This window comes from Bos javanicus, chromosome 23 (assembly GCF_032452875.1).
Source record: "Bos javanicus breed banteng chromosome 23, ARS-OSU_banteng_1.0, whole genome shotgun sequence".
Classification (NCBI taxonomy): Eukaryota; Metazoa; Chordata; class Mammalia; order Artiodactyla; family Bovidae; genus Bos; species Bos javanicus.
This window is the reverse complement of record NC_083890.1, coordinates 6410357-6437021: the sequence shown is the minus strand read 5'-3', so window position 1 is coordinate 6437021 and position 26665 is coordinate 6410357. Positions and strand designations below refer to the sequence as shown.

Sequence of the window (26665 nt, the reverse complement as noted above, 5' to 3'; positions counted from 1 at the left end):
GTCAGTTTCACCTCTTCTTTGATTCTTAAAGGACTGTCTTTATTTCTTACCCAAATGAAATTCTGTGATAAATTATCTGAGCTACCCTCAGTGATTTCCTTGCTAAAACCTCTCTCCATCTATCATGACATTGATGAGATTAGTCATGTAAAGAAACCTTCCTAGAAAAAAATCCCTCTGGAAAGGGTCTTGTATTGTGTATCACTGATACAGGCTACTGGACTCCCCGAATCTCATGAGGGATCTCATGTCTCCTCCTACAAAGGAAAGCATTGCTTTATTATTTTTCAGGTGATAAGCTACCAACTGGGAACTGTGACCTGACTGCCATGGTGGAATAATGACAATTATTTTTAAAGGCAGAAAATAATAGTGAAAAATGAAAGTTGGCTCAGAGGATTTGCTGTGTAATTTTTATGCCCTAAGGAATATGCGTTGTTTCCAGAAGGTAGAGGTGTCTTAGTTTTCTGGTTTGCTGTTCAGTCGCTAAGTTGTGTCCAACTCTTTGTGACCCCTTGGACTGCAGCATGCCAGGCTGCCTTGTTCTTCACTATCTCCCGAAGTTGGCTCAAACTCATGTTCATTGAATCAGTGATGCCGTCCAACCATCTTATCCTCTGTCACCACCTTCTCTTGCCCTCAGTCTTTCCTAGCATCAGGGTCTTTTCCAGTGAATTGGCTCTTTGCATCAGGTGCTTCAGCTTCAGCATCAGTCCTTCCAGTGAATATTCAGGATTGATTTCCTTTAGGATTGACTGGTTTGGTCTCCTTGCAGTCCAAGGGACTCTCAGAAGTCTTCTCTAGCACCACAGTTTGAAAGCATCAATTCTTTGGCGCTCAGCCTTCTTTAGGGTCCAACTCTCACATCCCTACATGACTACTGAAAAAACCATAGCTTTGACTATTCGGACCTTTGTGGGTAATGTGATGTCTCTGCTTTTTAATATGCTGTCTAGGTTTGTCATAACTTTTCTTCCAAGGAGAAAGCGTCTTTTAATTTCATGGCTTCTGTCACTGTCTGCAGTGATTTTGGAGCCCAGGAAAATGGTTACCAGAAAGTTGTATCCTGCCGTAAGTGGTCCAGAGTTAGTTCGTTAGACCATCTATAACTTGGTGAAATCTCCTGCAAGGGTATCTAGTTCTCTTTATTTGATTGTGTGTTCACACACACAAAATCTGATTAGCAATCTCCTGTCCCAAGTGTCAGCTGATCCTGGTGACACCTGACCCTTGCCTCGTGCAGTGTTGCCGTACTGTCTTCTCCAGCCCAGCCCTGCAGTCCCAGCGTGGCTTTTGTTGTCACAACTAGAGTCTTGTTGGCCTTCTTGTCTCCCAGTTCCTTGACCTTCACAGGCTCAGTGCCTTTCCTGTTTTTTCATCTCAAGTACTCAGGCTTAACTCCATTGATTTATTATTTTCTCATGATAAACTACAACCTGAGAATTGTGACCTGACTGTTATGGAGGAATAATGACAATTATTTTGAAAGGCAGAAAATAATATTGAAAAATGATAGTTGGCTCAGAAGGGTTGGTCTGTGTATTTTTTATTCCTTAAGGAATGTGTGTTGTTTCTAGAAACCCGAATCCTAACTGTACCTGGTTATAAGCCTAGAACTGATAATCAGCTGGACTTACCATGCTACCGGATCTCAAGCTCTCTCTTGCATCCTGTACTGTGACCCCCACTGTTCTCCCAAATACCCACCGTGCTTTCAGATCTGATTTCTCAGCCATAGAGCCTGCTAGTCTCTTAGAGTGAGGTCCCCCTTCTTCCTGTCTGCACTGAGCTCCCTGGCTGACCCTTTGCTTTCTCTCATTGGTGCTCTCAATTTCCTGACATGCACAACATTCTTCTGCCAGAACCAACTCTGAACATCAGTTCTATAAATGCTACAGTTCACTTTCTCTGTTCCTATGATAGGCAGTTGAGCATCCCTGGAGAGATTATCCAGCAACCAAGCAAATTTCTTTCATGACAAATTCTTGGATTTACATTTGGGCTGGACTCTCACAATAGCCTGTCGATCCTTTTATTATTCATGGTCTGGCCTCTTTCTTATTGCTGTCAATGATGTTCCAGGCTTATTTTTATCTTAAAATCCAGTGTCACCTTTACGAGTTCTTCTTCAGCTACTGGGCCACTAAATGGTAAAGCCTGGATGCTTCAGCCTTGGACCTCTTTTTTTCCCGTTTGTGTCTGTATCCCTGGTGATCTCATTTGGTCTCATGGTTTTCAAAGCCATGTATAGGTTAACAACTCTAATAATTTTATCTCCAGCACAGACTCTGCTCTGAACTTTGCTTCTCCTATCCCCACATTTCCTGTTGGATGTATTTTTGTCATATCAAATTTGATCTTTATTCTCAAACCAGTGCCACCTCTTATTTTCCTCACTTCTATGAAGACTATCTCTTATCTTTCAGTTATTCAGGTCAAAAACTTGGTATGTCTTGACTCTTGTCTGCCTCTTGCATCTCACATCTAATTTTTCAGCAAATTCTAAGTTTTTCCTTTAAATTATAGCCAACCCAAGTTTTACCTATCATTTTTTCTCCTGTGGAGTATTATACTAGTCTTCATAGCACTTAGCTCAATTGAAAATTCTACCTTTATCTTATTTATTTTGCTTCCTGTCTCCCTCCCACGAGAATGGGTAGAGGTTTTGTTCATATCACCAAGCCCTAAAATAAAGCCTAGCACCTGGTAGGCATTTAATAAGATCTTAAGTAAATGAAAGTATTATAGAAGGCAATGTAATCACGTGAGGTTTGGTTTAGTAGCAGTGGAATAGAAGGACTGATGGTCCGATAAAAGGACAAAGATGTAGGTGGGTGACTAGAAGCTGTGATGAGAGGTTTGGAGGTTCTCTTCTGTTTGCTTCAATTATCTCAGTGAAATGGGAAACAAAGTTTTTAGCTCAGAGTGAGAAGCAGATGCAGGTGTTTGCAGAGAGCAGAGAAGATGTGAGCTTTCTCTGTGCGTGGCAGAGTAAATGGGCTCTGGATCTATCAATGTATAGTATGATTCCACATAGACATGTTGGTATCTGATATTTGTTTTTCTCTTCCAGATAGAGAAAAGCAGGGCAGGAATAGAGACGCAGATGTAGAGAACGGACATACGCATATGGAGGGGGAAGAGTTGGGTGAGATGAATTGGGAGGTTAGGATTGTCAGATACACTCTGCATGCATGTGTGCTCAGCCTTGTCTGACTCTTTGTGACCCCATGGACTGGGGCCCACCAGGCTCCTCTGTCCAAGGATTTTCCAGGCAAGAATACTGGAGTGGGTTGCCATGTCCTCCTCCAGGGGATCTTGCTGACCCAGGGATCAAACCCATGTCTCCTGCATCTCCTGCATTGGTGGGTGGATTTTTTACCGCCAAGCCGCCTGGGAAGCCCACATATATATGCTATGCTGTGTAACATAGATAGCTAGTGGGAACATGCTATAAAGGGCAGGAAGCTCGGCTGGGTGCTCTGTGATGTCCTGGAGGAGTGGGATCGGGGGTGGAGTGTGAGGGTGGTCAGAGAGGGAGGAGATATATTTGCACATAGCTGATTCACTTCATTGTACAGTAGAAACTAACATAACATTGTAAAGCAATCATAGTCTAATAAAAAACATAGTAAGATTATAGAGTAGTATGAAAGGACCTACTTGAGGCTCAGAGCCACTCATCTTAAGTGAAACCAGCAAGCATGGTCCTGTAACTTTTTCCCCAGCCGCATTTACCTCTGTGATGCCAGAGTAGAGTTGGTAGGGGTTAGAGTCAATGAGCACCATGATTTACCCAAAGGGGATGATGACGTGAGAGAAGGCAAGGCTTTGGAGGGGTGTCCACAGGAGTAGTTGTATCAGACATTGAAACTGGCTAAAAAAAGGAATCTGGGAAAACTTACTGCTGGAAGGATCAGTAGACTTCCATTTTGATGGGTTCCCAGAAATGCTGGTTAGAGAACCAGAGGAATGATGTGGAAAGAAGTGTTGGTCAGAGAAGGAAAACACTCCAAAATTATGGAAGGCTTGTTGTGGCTGTTGGTTGTTGCCAGGGATGTGAAGGGCAAGGAAGTGTAGAGGTCAGTGACATATGCTACTAGAAAAATTACCCGTGGGATATAGCGTTAGAAGGAATGGAATTAACCCTAGAACTAAATCTTCAAAGAAAGAAGGGGTTGACTTGGTTGTGGGCAGATGACTGCAACAAGGATAGGTAGGTAGTGAAGGGCGTTATCTGGTGCATATCAGGAGCTTCAGACTTGGAGGTTTGTAGGGGTGAGGGATGGAGAAGGCAATGGCACCCCACTCCAGTACTCTTGCCTGGAAAATCCTGTGGACGGAGGAGCCGTAGGCTGCAGTCCATGGGGTCGCTAGGAGTCGGACACGACTGAACGACTTCACTTTCACTTTTGTGCATTGGAGAAGGAAATGGCAACCCACTCCAGTGTTCTTGCCTGGAGAATTCCAGGGATGGGGGAGCCTGGTGAGCTGCCATCTATGGGGTCGCAAAGACTCGGACACGACTGAAGCGACTTAGCAGCAGCAGCAGGGGTGAGGGAAGAAGAAGAATGGTCTGGAAGCTGTAAAGAGAACAAGGAGGACGCTTATCCTATTCTAGACTTAGTGTGAGAGGAGATGGTCACTGAGAACTTGCTGGGAAGCAGAGGCCTTCAGAGGGGCCTGTGGTTTACGAGCTACAGCAAGCGAAGAAGAGGTTCAGGATGCGCAGGGCTGTGTGACAACTGCCTGAATTCCAGACAGTGAAGGATGAGAAGTTTCCAAGAGCTGGATAAGTGTATGCTTCTGAAACTCTACCTCTGAACACTGGTGCCAAATAGAAATGTAGAGACAGGGTTTTGGATGAAGGAGAAAAAATAGCTTTTATGCTCTGTCAGGCCAAGGGGGCCACAGTGGGCCAGTGCCTGCATGGTTGTGCATCCCTCCCTGGAGGGGGTCATGAGGAGTCAGTGTTCAAGGAGCAGGGCGTGGTCAGCTAGTGGACATTCTTCTGATCAGTTGGTGGTAAGATAATTTGGAGTCCACATCATTCACCTTCCGGTTCCAACTGGTCTGGGGTCTGTGTGCTTGTAGGCAGTATACAATTAACTTCTACCACCTGGTGAGGGTTTCAGTATCTGCAAAACAGCTCAAAGAACATGGCTCAGAATATTATCTATAGTCCTTGAGGAAGAACTAAATGTCTTTGACTTTGTTTAGTGGCTAAGCTATTATTTTGTCTTGCTTGATTGTTTTCCTTTTTTCTAGTTTCTCTGGTTAAATTTATTCTTTGAGTAAAGTTTTTCTACAGACAAAAGTCAGGTGGAGGGCATGAGTGGGGGTCTATTCTGGGAAAGCCTCAGAGGGTCGTGCGCAGTTACAAGTACAAGAAAGGAACAAGACTAGGGCTGTACGTGGCACACAGGGATACAGGGATGGCTGGGTTTCTTGAGGGGCTGATGTGATCCGGGTTAAAGGGCATGTTGCGATAAGGCATGGTGGCAACGCTGGAAGGGAGAGGAGCATGGGAGGCCCGGCTGGGACTATTGCATTTCCTATGACGAGCAGGGAGGTGGCGACATGGTAGTGTCACCTTGACCAGATGGGGCTAATTGCATCACAAATATGGCTTAAATGCAAGATGATTCCTGTCACTTTCCAGCTTCTCCCAGTGCCCCACAGTGGCATCTTTTCTGTGTCTTCATTCATTTTCTCTGTTCACAGAGGAGGCTATATTCTTTCTGTTGTTTACTTTTATTTATTTATATTTTGGCCTCACTGTGTGGCATGCAGGATCTTAATTGATCTACCAGGAATTGAACCTACGTCGCCTGCTTCCCTGGTGGCTCAGAGGTTAAAGCATCTGCCTCCAATGTGGGAGACCCGGGTTCTATCCCTGGGTCGGGAAGATCCCCTGGAGAAGGAAATGGTAACCCACTCCAGTATTCTTGCCTGGAGAATCCCATGGACAGAGAAGCCTGTAGGCTACAGTCCAAGGGGTCGCAAAGAGTCGGACATGACTGAGCAGCTTCACTTCCTGTTCTGTGCACACCATTTTCCTACTTGTGAGAGATCTATTAACTGTTCCCTTTTGCCGTTGTCTTTCTGGCTCCTGAGTGCCTGCCACATGGTAAAAACTTAACAAAATAATTTTTGAATGAATAAAGGATGAATGAGAGAGAAGGTATATCCTTGAGAAGAGGCATTGGTATATTGATAGCCAGGAAGGTACATTTTCAACTTTCCATTCACATTTTAGCCTACTCATTAATGATGCATGTCTGAGGTTTCACATGTAGTTGGTGATTATGAGTCAATTTGAACCTGCTAACCCAGGGTTAAATGGATGAAAGTTCTTGACCTCTGTGGGGTCATCACAAGCACAGCATCTAGTCTGTGTTGAAATTGACTTTTATCCATGTTCAGTTCAGTTCAGTCGCTCAGTTGTGTCTGACTCTTTGCAACCCCGTGAACCCAGCACGCCAGGCCTCCCTGTCCATCACCAGCTCCCAGAGTCCACTCAAACCCATGTCCATTGAGTTGGTGATGCTATCCAACTCTCTCATCCTCTGTTGTCCCCTTCTCCTCCTGCCCTCAATCTTTCCCAGAATCAGGGTCTTTTCAGATGAGTCAGCTCTTCACATCAGGTGGCCAAAGTATTGGAGTTTCAGCTTCAACATCAGTCCTTCCAATGAACACCCAGAACTGGTCTCCTTTAGGATGGACTGGATGGATCTCTTTGCAGTCCAAGGGACTCTCAAGAGTCTTCTCCAACACCACAGTTGAAAAGCATCAATTCTTCAGTGCTCAGCTTTCTTCACAGTCCAACTCTCACATCCATACATGACCACTGGAAAAACCATAGGCTTGACTAGACGGACCTTTGTTGACAAAGTAATGTCTCTGCTTTTTAGTATGCTGTCTAGGTTGGTCATATGGAGAAGGAAATGGCAACCCACTCCAGTGTTCTTGCCTGGAGAATCCCAGGGACGGGGGAGTCTGGTGGGCTACCGTCTATGGGGCCGCACAGAGTTGGACACGACTGAAGTGACTTAGCAGCAGCAGCAGCAGCAGCAGCAGGTTGGTCATAACTTTCCTTCCAAGGAGTAAGCATCTTTTAACGTCAGGGCTTGAGCTGCTGGAATGCTACACGTTTATCCATGTTAACGTGTAGCATTCCAGCAGCTCAGCTTGTCAACCTACTCTTCTGTTGCCATGTCCTACAATAAGATCTTCCTGGGGCTTTATTTCATTCACTGATAAATATTTTGATAAAAAAAGGATCAGATACACTATGAATTCTTTAATAGCTGTTCTCTTTGGCAATCATAAATGTAATCACAGGACAATAGGCAGTTTATTAAAATAAACAGGAAAATACCATAATATATAGAAAGTAAAGTCAACATAAACCTTTGATAAGACTGAAAGTCTAATTTATTACATGTCTCATAGGTCTCTTCTGGTGATTCTGAAGCCAAACCTCTGATCTTCACATTTGTCCCCACTGTCAGAAGACTGCCAACCCACTCCCAGTTGGGTGACACTTCTAAATACATTGTTAAAATTCCTGAGGAACCAAGTGATAAGACTCCAGAAACTGTAAATAGGGTAGGATTATTTTTATTATTTTTATGTCAAGTAATTAAAGTATCCATAATAACGACATGAAAATCTGTATGAATGTTTATTTTCTCTACTTAAAGTGAGATAACTGGGAAATCTAAGAGTGGCTAAAAATATAACTATGTAATGGGTACTTCAGTGTTATCAAATCTCATGTTTTCTACAATAGGTTATTCTCAACCCTTTTGATTTGACATCCTGTCGTTTGTTGTTCACGTGATATATTATGCCTCCTGGCACCTCCCCTCCCAGATGTACCTTAAAATAAAAATACAAAATTTTTTGCAAAGTTTAAATTTATCTTTAAAGGCTATTAGATAAAGAGTGAGGTGCTGTTTTACGTGTAATGGATTAACAATGTTAAAGAATATAATGTTCCATGTTTAGGGCGCTTGTGGACCTATTGTGATGCTCACACTTTGCTGCTAGTTTTGTGAATTTGTACAATTTTGGTTGGAAAACCCTTATCCACATCATACAACTTTTCATAACCTTTCAATTATCTAAGTGGAAATGTATACCAGAGAAATACTACAGAAGATAAAAAGTATTACGTAGGAAAATAATTAGGGAAAAATAAAAAGAGCCTAATATCTAACAGAGAAAAGCTAAGCATCTGATAGCAGCACCTTGACAAACTTATAATGATTATTCAATTTTATGGAACATGTTAATGTTATGTTAAATGATACAGTAGATTATAAAATTGTATTTATACCCCAATTATACTTATCTAAAGTGAGACCAGGGCTGAAAATGAAATTAAACAAAAAACTAAAAATTACTTGTGTGAAAATAACAACTTTTTTGGTAAAAACTTCTTTCTTTAAAATGTGTTTTAATAACTGTCCTCTTATAAAAAAAAATGTTACTGTGTGAATTTTGTGGTATTTTTGAGCCAACTTTGTAAGAAATAAAATTATCTGATTCTCTTTGTCTATATCAAAGCATCTTATCTAGCAAGCAGTAATATAACCATGAACCTGGGACTTATTTCAAAAACTATTGTGAGAACAAATTATTTTAGAGAAATTCTGAAAGCTACATAAGACACTTCTGGGAAGTTTCTCTCTCATGGTACTCAAGTACGTACAATATATTCAAGGGATCCTTTGTGATTAGGTGCTCCGAGTTCATGAGACTATAGACATATGAATCAATCTTGGTTGCAGATTTCCAAAGCTTCCTGAACTAATGATATTCATCTACAGATGGCAATGATACCTACACAACTACATTTTTAAAAGAGTAAACATTTTTCTTCCTATTTCTTAAGCAGTTCAATATTATAATACAGCAGGGTAAATAATCCCTCATTCTTTGTATATTTAAAAACTACTTGAACACATGCTGTGTGCTTGGTGCTGTGGATTCTGGATGAATAAAGTCAACTCATAAGTTATTTGTTATTGGAAAGACAGACAATGAAAAAAATGAAAAACATATAATAAAACCTCGGGTGGTAAGAAATGCTGTAAAAAATTCATCAGAATAAACAAATAGAGAATGTTGGACTGTGGGAGCAGGGAGTTACTGTAGATCATTAATAGCATTTTCAAAAATGAGCTCAATTTTGCCAGCTCTTTAGTTATTCTGCTACTTTCCATCATAAGCAATCTGTCTTTGAATCCTTCTGTTTTTAATTTAAGCTTCCTTCTAATTTGGGTTTTGTTACTGTATGTGATATGTTAGTCGCTCAGTCGTGTCCGATTCTTTGCAACCCCGTGGACTGTAGCCTACCAGGCTCCTCTGTCCTTGGAACTGGAGTGGGTTGCCATTCCCTTCTCCAGGGGATCTTCCCGACCCAGGGATTGAACCCGGGTCTCCTGCATTGCAGGCAGATTCTTTACTATCTGAGACACAAGGGCCCTTGTTACGACATAGTGTTGTAATTTAATATGTGAAATGACCACTCTCAGAAAATTCCACATCAGAGGCAAAGTATATTTTATCTTGATTATGTCATCATCAGCTAAAAAGTGTGGTCTGGTGGTATGAATTTGACTCCTAGTTCATCAATGATTTGATTATTCTATCTTCACTCACACAACACATAATACATATTAGCAAACATTAAATTGATGACCATAGTTGACATTTAGTTTATTTTAGCTTATTTATATCTTTTTATTTTGAAATAATATTAGAGAAATGTTGCAAAAAAAAAAAAAAAGATTAGTATCATCATTTTCCAGGTGGCTCAGTGATAATGAATCCACCTGCCAAGCAAGAGATGAGGGTTTGATCCCTGGGTCAGGAAGATCCCCTGGAAAAGGAAATGGCAACCCACTCCAGCATCCCTGCCTGGGAAATTCCATGGACAGAGGAGCCTGACTACAGCTCATGTGGTTGCAAAGAGTCTGACACAACTTAGCAACTAACAACAACAACAATGCTTATCAAAACCAAGGAAATTAGTATTGAGTCTTTTAAACACAGTCTTGGTGTACATTGCTGGTACCATTTTAGAAAAAAGATGCTTTGGTAACATGAGAAAACTATCTAATTCCTGGTCTTGTAAACCTCCTATGTGTTCATAGAAAACTGAATGGGAAAATATTTAGGATTGTAAATAAAAACTAAAATAACAGTAGAAAACACTTGATGCTAAAAATATCTATCTTTTTGATGTCCTATTCATGAGTTCTTCCCATAGGCTTGGACTATTTTGTCTGAATTTTCTGCATTTTGTTCCAATTTTACTTTTCTTCTTAGATTTTTAGAGAAATGCATGTTATTTTAGAACCTTTCAATGGGATTTCATTTCCCACCCCCAGCTTATGCAGGCTATACAAGTTTTGCTGACTATTAACTAAGCCCATGACTGACCAGTTCCCATTTGTTTTGTGAATGTCTTTATGGAAGACATTGCCCTCATCCTCTCTTTCTAAAAAGTCATATCAAAATTTATTTGAAAGCATGTTTGTTTGTTGACGTTAATTCTGAGTCCTAAATCACTTAGGTTTGGAGCATGACATACAAGTGAGTTATTAAAAGTAAGCCATTAACTTCAACCCAAACTCTCCTATGCCAACTTGATTTGGGGGTATATTTGTAAAACCTTTTGTCCTTGAAGAATATGAACAGGTTAAGTGTTTAAGAGTACATGTAGAAAAGAAGCATTTATCAAAGCAACATCAACTCTTTTATGTTTCTGCATTTATTGCAGTTTGATTCCAGTGAGTACTTCACCTTGAACATTGGGTGCCAACAGGAGAGAGAACGAGGAGCACTGACTTGCCCTTCAGAGGCTGAGGACAAGGCTTCCCAAGGAAGGGAATCTAAAGAGAAGAAACCTCAAGGAATGCAGCAAAGTGACCTCTTCAAAGCGGAATATGTCTTTATTGTGGACTCTGAGGGGGAGGAGGAAGTCCCGGGCAGAAAAGGTGACCAGGGACCCCTGGTGGGGACAGGCCCCCCGGCCGCTCGGCCCGCATCTCTCGCCATCTCCTCCAGTCTGGCCTCTGATGCGGTGCGCCCCAAAACTCGAGGGGCGGACCTCCAGGCCCCATCGCATCCTGAACGGCCTCAGGCGATGGCTTCTCAGCAAAGACACGGGCAGGTAGGTTTCTCTTCTTGTCAGTAAGAAAAAAATGTTTCATATTCCTTGTTTGCAAAGGCCTTCTGTTTACTGAAGGGATCAAGGCATACAAAACTCTCAAGGAAAAAAAAACATTAAAAAACTAAAATCCAAAGATCACAAATCATCACAGTGTAAATGAAGATAATAAATTCCTAAGGATTGGATAAATTGTACTGTGAATTGGTTGAAGAGAACATGTAAAATGCTTAGCTGGGGTGGATTTGGGTGAATATTAACTCTTCCTTTTGAAAATGCTTGAATAAGGTCAGTAAAGGGAATTTCTTAGAGTGCTTGTTAGGCTGGGTGCATCAAGAGGCACATTTCAAAGATGAGATATGATATGACATACAGATATCAACTAGATTTGACATGTAGATATGTGACTTTTAAACTAGTAAAAGAGGAGTAAAAGGATACATTAGGAACAAGAGTATGTAAGGAAAATCGTTTCCTCCTCTGTGTCTTAAGAGAAATATTGACTGTGTTCCTGGAAACCACCATAAGCAGGGCTGGCCTCAGTGATCTGGGAAGAAGTCAGGCAGTTCAGTCGCTCAGTTGTGTCCGACTCTGCGACCCCATGAACCACAGCACGCCAGACCTCCCTGTCCATCATCAACTCCTGGAACTTACTCCAACTCATGTCCATTGAGTCGGTGATGCCATCCAACCATCTCATGTCTGTCATCCTCTTCTCCTCCTGCTTTCAATCTTTCCCAGCATCAGGGTCTTTTCCAGTGAGTCAGTTCTTTGCATCAGGTGGCCAAAGTATTGGAGTTTCAGCTTCAACATCAGTTCTTCCAATGAACATTCAGGACTGATTTCCTTTAGGATGGACAGATTGGATCTCCTTGCAGTCCAAGGGACTCTCAAGAGTCTTCTCCAACACCACAGTTCAAAAGCATCAATTCTTCAGTGCTCAGCTTTCTTTATAGTCCAGCTCTTACATCCATACATGACTACTGGAAAAACCATAGCCTTGACTAGACAGATCTTTGTTGGCGAAGTAATATCTCTGCTTTTTAATATGCTGTCTAGCTTGGTTGTAGCTTTTCTTCCAAGCAGTAAGCATCTTTTAATTTCATGGCTGCAGTCACCATCTGCAGTGACTTCGGAGCCCAAAAAATTAAAGTCCATGACTGTTTACATTGTTTCCCCATCTATTTGCCATGAAGTGATGGGACCAGATGCCATGATTTTAGTTTTCTGAATGTTGAGTTTTAAGCCAACTTTTTCACTCTCTTTCACTTTCATCAAGAGGCTCTTTAGATCCTCTTCACTTTCTGCCATAAGGGTGATGTCATCTGCAGATCTGAGGTTATTGATATTTCTCCTGGCAATCTTGTGCTTGTGATTCCAGCTTGTGCTCCATCCAGCCTGACATTTCACATGATGTGTTCTTCATATAAGTTAAATAAGCAGGGTGACAATATACAGTCTTGAAATACTCTTTTCCCGATTTGGAACCAGTCTGTTGTTCCATGTCCAGTTCTAACTGTTGCTTCTTGACCTGCATACAGATTTCTCAGGAGGGAGACCAGGTGGTCTGGTATTCCCATCTCTTTAAGAATTTTTCAGTTTGATCCCACCACAAAATTTAGGAGCAAGATTGAATGGTTCCTTTTAAGTGGAGAGTCTTTGAATACAGTCGGAGACCCATTATCTGTGATGACAGGAAAGGAGGAGGAGGAAGGGGGAATTTTGAAGGGAAAACAAAAATAGAATGGTTATTTGTTGTCAGGAAGTTATCAGACTTTGACAAAGCAGAGAATGTCAGGAATGCAGAGGCTGGCTTGGCTTTGGGAGTGAAAAATGAATCAATGAAGAACTCTCTGTGACAATGAGCATGAGTCAGTGTCACGGTGTCCTGTTTAGAGTCTTCTAAACCAGGTATTTGCAAGCTTCCTAAAGTAGCTGGGAGAACATTTTTATTGGTGAGTTGGCCTTTTGGTACTACTAGGACCTCTGCAAGACTGTAGGGCAGGCACTTTTTAAATCTCTGGTGCCACATCTTTATTTTTGGAGCCTTCTTGACTTCCTGATGATGTATTTATGTCACTTAAAGCATCCAGTATCCTCATAGCATCTTTGGGTGATAAAAGATTCTCACTGCGGTACCACTGTCCAGCCTATTGGACTAAAACATTTATTTCCTCTTGAACTTTATTCTTACCTAGTTATTGGAAAAATTCTAATAATCTAATTAAACGTATTCCCAGTAAGTAGAGATAGGCTTAAACATTTCTTTCTTGCCTCAGGAAAGATGATGAAAGAAGCAAGTTGATGATGTAGAAGCTTCCATAGTCAGTGGAGAGTAGTTTAATGTGGACTTTTGAAGAACATGCAAACATGATGATACCAAATATAAATAAGATAAATAAGGAAAAACATTCTTAATGAAGCAATATTTAGATTTTTAATTTATCCTTTTCCTCAACTACTGTATTTCTACTGCTGAGTTGGTCATTTATTTTGTTTTTATGTTACCTAATATATAGAGGGCAAACTAGAGACAAAAACACACATTTGGGATCTTTTTCAGGGGGCCAAAGTAAGTTAGTTAAAAGTAGGTTACAGTTATCAAAGCTCCAAATGAAAAGGCATAGCTCAGCCTAACTCATTAGTGGTGGCCGAGAATTATGATTACTCCAGGTGGAGGAAACCTGGGTCCTAAAGTGTTTGTGAATAGCCATTGTCTTGGATTCCATTTCCTATAATAATCCATTAGTAGATTATCATGAAATAAAAATAAGATGACTGTTACTGACAAATGTAAACTAAACAGAAGAGGCCAGCGCATCAGAGAAGGCAGTCTGAGAAGCTGAATGTAGCCAATGTGTGTTAGTGGTAGTTGCTCAGTTGTGTCCAACTCTTTGTGACCCCACGGACTATAGCCCATCAGGCTCCTCTGTCCATGGAATTTTCCAGGCAAGAATACTGGAATGAGTTGCCGTTCCTTTCTCCAGGGAATCTTCCTGACCTAGGGATTGAACCCGGGTCTCCCTCACTGCAGGCAGATTCTTTACCATCTAAGCCACCAGAGAAGCCGGTGTAGCCCGTGGTGGTTCAGTCCATCAGTTGTGTCCACTCATGACTCCATGGGGTGTGGCCTGCCAGGTTCCTCTGTCCATGGGGACTCTCCAGGCAGGAATACTGGAGTGGGTTGCCATACCCTTTTCCAGGGGGTCCTCCCGGCCCGGGAATCGAACCCAGGTCTCCTGCACTGAGGCAGATTCTTTACCGACTGAGCTCTGAGGGATGCCCAGTGTAGCCAGTAGTTGAAGCTTAATGTAAAAAGCCTAAAGATTATCCCATGATTGGATTACCTGATGCCAACAACATCAGTTTTTCAATCAGAGAGGCAGTTGATTAAGCCTATTTCTGGTCTACTTGGTAAAAATGAATCCGTGTATTGTGTAATTTATGAAGTTATTCCTAAAAATATGCACCTAATGCCTAGTGTGGCCTTTAACCTATTACCTAGCCTTGATGTCACTTTCTATCCGCATCTCATGCTTCTACTCTTCAGCACTCCTGAACTGTCATCACAGTTCACGCATCACACCCTTGCACCCCTGACCCTTGACCCTTCTGTGTGTGATGCTGCTCTCTTCCCAGCCCATCCTCATGTAACCTCAGCTACCTGAAACTCTAAGCCAGGCCCAAGCAACACCGTTTCCAAGAGACATTCCCTTTGAAGAGGATTTAGTTTCTTTCCTACATCTTTGTAATTTTCCTTGTAGTTTGTAGTATTTTTAGAAAATCTCCAATATAATTCCTTTTCACCTGATTCTAATAATGGATTTTATCTTTCTTGCTAGACTGAGGACAATTTGAAGTCAAGGGAAAGTCTGTCTCTTGTTCATTTCTGTATCTGTAGCACTTACTGGAGTGTCTTGCATATGCATGAGGTTCAAATGGTATATAAAAAACAGAAATATTTCAAAGTTCATATCTTTGAAGTCCTTGCTCAGATATTAACTCCTTTATGAAGCCCGCTTTGGTTCCTTCAGTGAAAGCAAACGCTCCTTCAAGATAATTCTAGTAGCTTTTTCTGTAAATCTTCTATAACAATGATCCTATTGCAATATGTATGTAACTATTTAGGTTCATGCCTTATCTTGCCTAGCAGATTGTAAAGTGTTTAAAAGGAACGTTCACCTTGAATCCATTTTTATTAAGCACTTTGTTCCCTACAGTGGCTACTATATCACCTTGAACATAGTATAAATATTGGGTTGAGCGTATTTTGTGTTCCAAATATTTCTGCTGAAGTGGCATGTTTCGGTAAAAGTACTTACGTTATCTATTCATCTGTCGATGGACATCTAGGTCGCATCCATGTTCCAGCTACTGTAAATAGTGCTGCAGTGAACAATGGGATACCTGTGTCTTTTTCAGTTTTGGTTTCTTCAGGGTATATGCCTAGGAGTGGGATTGCTGGGTCATATGGTGGTTTTACTCCTAGTTTTTTAAGGAAGTGGTACATATACACATTGGAATATTACTCAGCCATAAAAGGAACACATCTGAGTCAGTTCTGGTGAGGTGGATGAACCTAGAACCTATTATACAGAGTGAAGTGAGTCAGAAAGAGAAAGGTAAATATCATATTCTAACATACATATACAGAATCTAGAAAAATGGCTCTGAAGAATTTATTTACAGGGCAACAGTGGAGAAACACACATAGAAAATAGACTTATGGACTTGGGGAGAGGGGAGGAGAGGGTGAGATGGATGGAAAGAGTAACCTGGAAACTTCTATTACCATATGTAATATAGATAGCCAACAGGAATTTGCTGTATGGCTCAGGAAACTCAGGGGCTTCCCTGGTGGCTCAGCTGGTAAAGAATCTGCCTGCAATGCAGGAGACTTGGGTTTGGTCCCTGGGTTGGGAAGATCCCCTGGAGAAGGGATAGGCTACCCACTCCAGTATTCTGGCCTGGAGAATTCCATGGACTGTATAGTCCATGCGGTCGCAAAGAGTCGGACATGACTGAGAAGCTTTCACTTGCACTCTCAGGAAACTCAAACGGGGGCTCTGTGTCAACCTAGAGTGTGGGGTGGGGAGGGAGATGGGAGGGAGGTTCAAAGGGAGGGGATATATGTATACCTATGGCTGATTCATGTTGAGGTTTGACAGAAAACAACAAAATTCTATAAAGCAATTATTCTTCAATAAAAAATAAATTAAAAGTACATTATGTTAAAAATCATTAAAGACTGTAATTTTAAAGCATTAAGTCAAAAGTAAAAAAGTTATATCTGCAGTTGAATCAAAATCCTCTCAAATAAAATTCAGAATGATTTTGAAAGTTAATTTCTTGAATGTTGGTGTAGACTTCAGAGAATGTCTTATCCAGGGATCAGTTCAGTTCAGTTTAGTCACTCAGTCATGTCCGACTCTTTGCGACCCCATGAATTGCAGCACGCCAGGCCTCCCTGTCCATCACCAACTCCCGGAGTTCACTCAGACTCACATCCATTGAGTCAGTGATGCCATCCAGCCATCTCATCCTCTGTCGTCCCCTTCTCCGCCTGTCCCCAATCCCTCCCAGCATCAGAGTCTTTTCCAATGAGTCAACTCTTAACATGAAGTGGCCAAAGTACTGGAGTTTCAGCCTTAGTATCATTCCTTCCAAAGAAATCCCAGGGCTGATCTCCTTCAGAATGGACTGGTTAGATCTCCTTGCAGTCCAAGGGACTCTCAAGAGTCTTCTCTAATACCACAGTTCAAAAGCATCAATTCTTCAGTGCTCAGCTTTCTTCACAGTCTAGCTCTCACATCCATACATGACCACAGGAAAAACCATAGCCTTGACTAGACGGACCTTTGTTGGCAAAGTAGTGTCTCTGCTTTTTAATATGGTATCTACGTTGGTCATAACTTTCCTTCCAAGGAGTAAGCGTCTTTTAATTTCATGGCTGCAGTCACCATCTGCAGTGATTTTGGAGCCCCCAAAAATAAAGTCTGCCACTGTTTCCACTGTTTCCCCATCTATTTCCCATGAAGTGGTGGGACTGGATGCCATGATCTTCGTTTTCTGAATGTTGAGAAAATGACATTTGGATAGGATTAGACTTAAAAGGAGAGGTAGATATGGATACATGAAAACAGAGTGATTTATCTGAAAATCCTATGATAAAGTCTGGAGTAAAGACAGTGACCATGGGAACAAAAAGAGGGACTTTGTGGCATAGAATGAACTGAATTTGCTCCTTGACAATACATGGAGAAAAATAAACAATGACTGAAATTTGTAACCAAGGAAATTGAATGAATGCTGGCATTAATGAGAAAAGAATAATAGGTCTTGGGAGGGGATAGGAAGAGATGAGCCATTTGATGTTGAATTTGAGATGCCTGATGATACAGCATGATGCTGTCTAGAAAGAGGCTGGGAATACTAATATGAATCTGGACATGGGCGGAAGATGGGAGACTGGAGGTATTGGCCACATAAGCTGAAGCTATGAGAATGGAATTGTTTACTCATGGAAAGAATGCAGCATAGGAAGACACGGGATACAAGATAGGACACAGTAAAGTATCCAGAACCTGTGAAAGATGAGAAGCAAAGAAGGAGGCTGAGAGGGAACTGAAAAAGTTAGAGAGGGGGGTTTCATGCAGGGAAAGCTAAAGAGACTTTCAACAAAAAAAAATGATAAACAGGGCCAAGATAGCAAAATATACAAACATGAATTAATCAGTAATTTTAAGGTATCTCAATAATGTTTTCTTTATTAAGCTTAAGTGAATCTGGTATCAATTACATCCATTTGGGAACACAGAATACCAATCCGTGAAAGAACATTCTGGCAGCATGACATGTTTTCAGCACGAACATGGGATTATCACACAGGAAACACACGGTTCTCTGCTTTTGATGTCAGGAGACCACCTGAAGCAGGCAGCTTTCCTCGCCAACTCTGTACTTCCGTACTCGCTAGCTGCTTGCCAGATTTTCTTACTGTGCAGCAGCAAGTAATTCTGCCAAGTGGGACAGTCAGGTTAATATTTGCTCCTGATTGATTTAGAGAAGATTAGAAGCTAAGAGATCAAGAGGGCAAGATCAAAGGGAAGGGAAAGATCAGAAGGCCTTTAGCTGATAGAAGTGGAGCTGAAGCCCTAGGGGCCTCTATGGGAAGGTGTGGCCCCTGCAAGGAAAGGAGGGGCTTTCTCTTCTTTGACTACTAGTAAAACTAGAAGATTTGTGGGGATGGAGGCAGGCATGTGGGGGTCTGACCTGGCCACTGTCTCAGTCTGGAACACGGGACCCCTTCTGCTGCCCCAGGTGTGAGCCTAGAGCTTCGTCCTGGTTACCTGCTTGGACACACACCTCCTCTGGGAGTGGGGTTGAGGTTGTTCAGCATCTGACCAGCTCTTCTCCGAAGGGCTGCCTGCTGCCTTCTATTCAAATATTATTCCAGAACATGGTTTATGAAAAAACATGTAACACAATACAAAATATTATAAATATAATTCAAGTCAAATAAAATACAGAACAAAGCCAAATAAAGTAGGGCCCTCCAAATTAAATATAGACATTTATAGGAATAGACAATTCCTATAAATATAGGAAGTCATTGGATGACCTTGATGGGAACAGTGTGAGTGCAGTGCTGGGCAGAAATCAAGCTGAAGAGTGGATAAGTGGTGAGGAAAGGGGGGTCATGCTTTGGAGAGATGGTATGAAAAAGCAAAAATGAGACAGGCAACTTATAGTCATGCCCATCTGGGTAGTGACTTGAAATCGTAAATTTTAGTGTCTTCCTTTGAGCGATTCTATCAACCTTCCTGTGAGCATTGAATGTGGTCATCTGTATAGGCTAGAATAGTTCCTAGGCCCATGGTACATTCTCAGAAATGACTCACTGTATTTAAAAAAGTTAGAAATGGCAGCATGTTCGGGGGCATAGGGTAAGGAACATGGGTGGAGGGAAATTTTTTATATATTGGTTCAAACACAGTTTGAACATCAGAATTTAAGAAAGGACATGAAACATAAGATCAGAAGAACTGATGGTAGTCAAATAGAGAAGGTTCTTATAACAAATTATGGGAAATTTGGACACTGGCACACATATTATTGTAATTAAGAGACTGGATTTTAGGGGTCTGTGGAAAAGAGAGTCTGGAAAATCATTTGGACAGGCATCATACATAGAAACCTTTATTATAGTCCTAGGTCTTTATTTTGGAGAAGGCAATGGCAACCCACTCCAGTACTCTCGCCTGGAAAATCCCATGGATGGAGGAGCCTGGTGGGCTGCCGTCTATGGGGTCACACAGAGTCGGACACGACTGAAGCGACTTAGCAGTAGCAGGCTTTTATTGTACACTGAAATACCCTGTTCGTATTGGCACATTATATCAGAGTAGCCTTTCTATCTCTCTCTTACCCCAGTAGATTTCTGAGCCCTGTGAAGACAAAAAATCTGCTCACCTTCTCATCCCTATCACCTAACCCCTATGCCTGGGACGCTATAGGTGCTTAGAAAGTGTCTGATGAATGAATGAATGATCCTCCTTTTCCCATGACCCTGCTCTCTGGCCTTCCTAAACCCACTGGACATTTATTTCTTCACCTGAAAGAAGGTAACATGCCAGGCCTTAGACACTACGGAAGTAAACTTAAAAAAAAAAACATAGTACCTGCCTTCAAGGGGCTTGGAAAACAGATGCAGCCTGAAAGCGATGACAACGAAAGGTGATATGTTCAAGGGAGAGTGACACATCTCGAGGAGGAGGCCTAGATTGCCCTGGACTACCGGGAAGGGTTCACATTTGTCTGCGTTGAAATGTGAAAGATGAGCCAAAGTATTCTTGGCCGACCACTGGAGCCTGGGCATTCTAGGCAGTGGGGACAGCCAGGGAAGTACTGACACACAAGGAAAGGGTAGAAATAGAAGGAGCTAAGAGCTCATCAAATATCCAAGGAAATACGCTAGGCGAGTGATGAAATACAGGCCACAGATAAACAGTTTTGAAAAGGAGGACAAGATTGGAAGCCAGATTCTGTAGAGAAATCAGAAGAGATGAGGGATTCAAGTGGCTGTGGAGCTTAAGGAAAAAGTAAACCATTGTGAACATTGCTGATGGCAGATTCTGTGGAAGAGCATGGGGTAAAAGCTGTTAAGAATCAGGGGGAAAGTATTACTTTTCTATTGTTGCATAACAGATTATCATAAATTTAGTGGCTTTAAAAAAAAAACATCTATTTATTTTCTTCAGATTTTTGTAGATCTGAGGTCTGGGCACAGCTGAGCTGGGTCTTACAAGTTTGGAACCGAGATGTCAAGTTCCTCTCATCTTCAGGCTTTTATAGGGAAGGGTCTGTCTCTAAACTCCCCTGTGTTGTTGGCAGAATTCATTCCCTTGAGGATGTAGAATTCATGGCAGCTTGCTTCATAAAGCTGGCAATAGAGACAGTTTGTTACTTTGATTGCTAGCACTTGGAACCTCTTTTAAAGGGCCCACTTGATTAGTATTACCAAGTCCAAGCTCATACTACTTGCAATATATCAGGTCAATAAATTGAGAGAAGAGTTATTGGGACATGAACTAGCAACTTTATTCAGAAAGCCAGCAGACTAAGGGTCGTGGTGGAGAGTTCTGACAAAATGTGGCCCACTTTAGAAAGGAATGGCAAACCATTTCAATATTCTTGCCTTGAGAACCCCATGAACAGTATGAAAAGGCAAAAAGATATGACACTGAAACAGGAACTCCCCAGGTCGGTAGGTGCCCAATATGCTACCGGAGGAGAGGGGAGAAATAACTCCAGCAAGAATGAAGAGACAGAGCCAACGTGAAAACAATGCCCGGTTGTGGATGTGACTGGTGATAGAAGTGAAGTCCGATGCTGTAAAGAGCAATACTGCATAAGAACCAGAAATGTTAGGTCCATGAATCAAGGTAAATTGGAAGTGGTCAAACAGGAGATAGCAAGAGTGAATATCAACATTTTAGGTATCAGAGAACTAAAATGGACTGGATGGATGAATTTAATTCAGATGACCATTATATCTACTACTGTGGGCAAGAATCCCTTAGAAGAAATGGAGTAGCCCTCAACAAAAAAGCCTGAAATGCAGTACTTGGGTGCAATCTCAAAAACAGCAGAATGATCTGTGTTCATTTCCAAGGCAAACCATTCAATATCACAGTCATCCATGCCCTGACCAGTAATGCTGAAGACGGTGAAGTTGAACAGATCTATGAAGACCTACAAGACCTTCTAGAACTAACGTCAAAAAACAAACAAACAAAAAGATGTCCTTTTCAACATAGGGAACTGGCATACAAAAGTAGGAAGTCAAGAGATACCTGGAGTAACAGGCAAGTTTGGCCTTGGAGTACAAAATGAAGCAGGGCAAAGGCTAACAGAGTTTTGCCAAGAGAATGCACTGGTCATAGCAAACACCTCTTCCAACAACACAAGATATGACTCTACACATGGACATCACCAGTCAATACCAAAATCTGATTGATTATATTCTTTGCAGCCAAAGATGGAAAAGCTCTATACAGTCAGCAAAAACAGGACTGGGAGCTGACTGTGGCTCAGATCATGAACTCCTTATTGCCAAATCCAGACTTAAATTGAAGAAAGTTCAGGTACGACCTAAATCAAATCCCCTACGATTATACAGTGGAAGTGAGAAATAGATTCAACGGATTAGATCTGATAGAGTGCCTGAAGAGCTATGGATGGAGGTTCGTAACACTGTGATCAAGACCATCCCCAAGAGGAAGAAATGCAAAAAAGGCAAAACGGCTGTCTGAGGAGGCCTTGCAAATAGCTGAGAAAAGAAGAGAAACGAAAAGCAAAGGAGAAAATGAAAGATATATCCATCTGAGTGAAGAGTTCCAAAAATAGCAAGGAGAGATAAGAAAGTCTTCCTCGGTGATCAATGCAGAAAAATAGAGGAAAACAGTAGAATAGGAAAGACTAGAGATCTCTTCAAGAAAATTAGAGATAACAAGGGGACATTTCATGCAAAGATGGGCACAATAAAGGACAGAAATGGTATGGGCCGAACAGAAGCAGAAGATATTAAGAAGAGGTGGCAAGAATACACAGAAGAACTGTACAAAAAACATCTTTACGACCCAGATAATCACGATGGTGTGATCACTCACCTAGAGCCAGACATCCTGGAATGTGAAGTCGAGTGGGTCTTAGGAAGCATCACTATGAATAAAGCTAGTGGAGGTGATGGAGTTCCAGTTGAGCTGTTTCAAATCCTAAAAGATGATGCTGTTAAAGTGCTGCACTCAATATGTGAACAAATTTGAAACACTCAGTAGTGGCCACAGGTCTGGAAAAGGTCAGTTTTCATTCCAATCTCAAAGAAAGGCAATGCTAAAGAATGTTCAAACTACCTCACAGTTGCACTCATGACACACGCTAGTGAAGTAATGCTCAAAATTCTCCAAGCGAGGCTTCAACAGTATTGAACTTAACTGAGAATTTCCAGATGTTCAAGCTGGATTTAGAAAAGACAGAGGAACCAGAGATCAAATTGACAACATCCGTTGCATCATCGAAAAGCAAGAGAGTTCCAGAAAAACATCTACTTCTGCTTTATTGACTATGCCAAAGCCTTTGACTGTGTGGATCACAACAAACTGGAAAATTCTTCAAGAGATAGGAATACCAGACAATCTTACCTGCCTCCTGAGAAATCTGTATGCAGGTCATGAAGCAACAGTTAGCACCAGACATGAAACAGTGGAATGGTTCCAAATTGGGAAGAGTACATCAAGGCTATAAATTGTCACCCTGCTTATTTAACTTATATGCAGAGTACATCATGTGAATTGCCAGACTGGATGAAGCACAAGCTGGAATCAGAATTGCCAGGAGAAATACCAATAACCTCAGATATGCAGATGACACCACCGTTATGGAAGAAAGTGAAGAGTAACTACAGAGCCTCTTGATGAAAGTGAAAGAGCAGAGTGGAAAAGCTGGCTTAAAACTCAACCTTCAAAAAGCTAAGATCATGGCATCTGGTCCCATCACTTCATGGCAAATAGATGGGGAAACAATGGAAAAGTGACAGACTATTTTTGGGGGCTCCAAAATCACTGCAGGTTGTGACTGCAGCCATGAAATTAAAAGACAATTGCTTCTTGAAAGAAAAGCTATGACCAAGCTAGACAGCATGTTACAAGGCAGAGACATTACTTTGCCAACAAATGTCCATCTAGTCAAAGTTATTGTTTTTCCAGTAGTCATGTATGGGTGTGAGAGTTGGGCCATAAAGAAAGCTGAGCGCTGAAGAGTTGATGCTTTTGAACTGTGGTGTTGGAGAAGACTCTTGAGAGTCCCTTGGACTGCAAGGAGATCCAATCAGTCCATCCTAAATGAAATAATTCCTGAACATTCTTTGGAAGGACTGATGCTGGAGCAGAAGTTCCAACACTTTGGCCACCTGATGCAAAGAACTGCCTCATTGGTAAAGACTCTGATGCTGAGAAATATTGAAGGCAGGCAGAGAAGGGGACTACAGAGGATGAGATGGTTGAATGGCATCACTGACTTGGTGAACGTGTATTTGAGCAAGCTGCAGGAGTTGGTGATGGACAGGGAATCCTGGCATGCTATAGTCCATGGGGTCGCAAAGAATGAGAGACGACTGAGCAAGTGAACTGAACTTAACTGAGCAGACCAAAAAGATGGCAAGCCACTGTTCCGAGGAACTGTCTTCCCCAAGTTAGTATTCAGTTTTTTGTTTTTTTTTAAAATCAATAGTAAAAAGGAAGGAAGTGTGGTTAGTTGTTGCAAACTTCTTAGTGTTGGAATCCTTTGTTCTTGCAGCTGTCCATATAGGTCAGGTCATGATGTTCCTATAGACTGCCAACAAAATAGATGTTATTCTCTGTTCCACAACATTTTATCTCTTTGAGAATGGGAAATGTTATGCCTTTAAAATTAAGAGCCTTGAGAACGGGCTCTCCTGTATATTTCCGGCTATAGGCAATATAATGTAGCATAAGCAATAGAATACAGAGGGTAAAGTTAAAGAAACAGATGGCTCTATTGCAGTAGGTGATGCCTACTCAGGAGCATCTCCTGTTTGATTAAGTTAAAGTCACCTGATTAGGAACTTTAAATGCATCTGCAAAATCCTTTGCCAGGTTCGATTAGCTAGAAGCAAGTCACAGTTTCCATCTATAATGAAGAGGGGATTATGAAGGCAGTCGATGAGGGCTTCTGTGGGAAGTTCCTTTAGGGTTTGTTGGCCACAAGAAATAAGGAAATCAACACAAAGATATAGATTCAGAAGTGACTCAGAATAAAGCTATGTGGACCTGTGAATAGGGTGTTTATGGATGCCACAGAACTTGGTGCATGTATGTGCACATGCTTCTATCGGTTAGCTTTTGCTGCTTAATGAACTGTGCCAAAATTGTGTTTTCAAACAGCAATCATTAATTTAGCTAAAAAATGTACAGATCAACAGTTGTCTGTGTTCAGCTGGGTGGTTCTACAGATCTGGGTCAGACTCAGGTGATCTTTACTGTGGTTCTTGATGTGCCTGAGGTTGGCTTCTGGGTCAGCTGCTGGCTGGTTAACTGAGATGTGGTCTTGTAGTTCTTCCAGTGAGGAACTGGGCTCATTTACATCAAGGTGATGCTGTCCACTCAGCAAGCCAGCAAGCACCAATCCACAAGTGCTTTTCAATTCAATATGTCTTATATTACATTTGCTAATGACCCACTGGTCAAAACAAGTCATATGGCCAGTTGAGGTTAAAGGGTAAGTGAAGAAAAGGACTTTGCCTTTCTTATAAAAAGAGTAGAAAAATGTGGGTATTTTTACAGTCCACTACATGATAGTTATTACTTTTTAAAGATTGTAAGTATTCTGCTTTTAGGATGAGCAAATCAGTAAAAAAAAAAAAAAAAAGATGGATACATAGCTTATTGGGGGGGGGGCGGGGGACTGATGAAATGGGATCCTGGAGAAAAGAAAAGCTGCTGGAATGCAGAGCACACTGGGGAATTTGCATTTTAAAAAGGGAAAGTCCATTATATTTCCATAGAATGAATGAAAGGGGAGAAAGAAAGTTCTAGAAAAATTTAATTTTCCTGGTAGTCTCAATTTTCCTTGGATAAAAATAACCTAGGTCAGGAAATGGCAACCCACTCCAGTGTTCTTGCCTGGAGAATCCCAGGGACGGGGGAGCCTGGTGGGCTGCTATCTATGGGGTCGCACAGAGTTGGACACGACTGAAGCGACTTAGCAGCAGCAGCAGGTCACCTATTGAATACAGTGAGGGTGGTGTTGGGAAAAGGGTTTGTGGAGAGTGTTAACTTTGTTGAAGGCTGTTGTTTAGAACAGGAGAGGAAGCTGGGGTCAAAATATAAGAGAGGGAAAAAAATCCCAAACAGTCCACAAAAAAGGTGAGTGGTACACAGTCCTGCTGAGATTTACAGAGCTTACATTTATGTTGGTGCCCATCCACAGTGCCTTACCAGCGCATGGGTGAACTAGAGACAGGGACCCCCTCTGCCTCGTTCAAGAAACGCCTTTCTCACTCTCAGTTGATACCCTTATGCAGGACAAACTCATAAATAAGTGCAGTGGCCCTGCCAATCAACAGGATTATATTAGATTTTTTAAAATAGTGGCTTTAGGTAAACTAGATCTAGGAGCATAAGGACAGTTGGTGGGACTGATTTAAGAATAACAACTTGCCAAGTGGATCTGCAAAAGAACAAGACAGAATGTTGACAGTGCTTGCAAAAGGTTGAGATTAAAAAAGTAATTTTAAAACCTAAAATGCAAACTAGCAGGGGTTGAGGGAGATGAGCCTGGGTCATAAGAGAAGGGCTCTGTTGTGAAGGAACAATCGGTTCATGGTAGGTATGGGGAGGTGTTGATGGCACTATGAATGTCCATCTGTGAGAAGAGGACAGAGCAGTAGGTATGTTGGGAGACCTAGCTGTTATGACGTAAGGACTGCATTTGAGGACACGGGAGAATCAGAAGTTTCTGCCTTGTATGACTGTGTCAGTTGAGGGGAAAGAGTACAACTGTATATATGGACCAACCTGGTTCAAATCTTCGTCGCTATTCAGAACATCAGGCGGCAGCAGATCAGGCACTCTGGCTTGGAGTCTGATGTCTCAGAATCCATGGACACGCTGGGAAAAAACTGAATATACACAGAAGCAGTTAATTTTATTTGTTAATTTTTATTGAAGTATTGTTTATTTACAATGCTGTTAATTTCTACAGTACAACAAAATGATTAAATTATACACACACACACACATATATATATATATATATACTTTTGCAAGTTCTTTTCCTTTATGGTTTATCATAGGATACTGAATATAGTCCTCTGTGCTATATAGTTGGCTCTTGTTTATCGATCCTGCATGTAATGGTTTGTACCTGCTAACCCCAGTCTCCCACTCATCTCTCCCCCAA

At 41.6% G+C, this 26665-nt stretch overlaps 1 protein-coding gene across 19 annotated transcripts in view; it reads left to right on the top strand.

Moving 5' to 3' along the window:
• Window positions 1–26665, top strand: part of MLIP (muscular LMNA interacting protein) — a 295821-nt gene that overhangs the window by 137811 nt on the left and 131345 nt on the right. For 13 of the 19 annotated variants that reach the window (XM_061397832.1, XM_061397820.1, XM_061397825.1 and 10 more), the window contains exons 2-3: window positions 7456–7611; window positions 10796–11188. In XM_061397832.1, coding sequence (XP_061253816.1) covers window positions 7456–7611; window positions 10796–11188 — 549 coding nt within the window. The remainder of the gene's footprint in view (window positions 1–7455; window positions 7612–10795; window positions 11189–26665) is intronic. The other 6 variants (XM_061397834.1, XM_061397826.1, XM_061397835.1 and 3 more) reach the window with 1 other exon arrangement.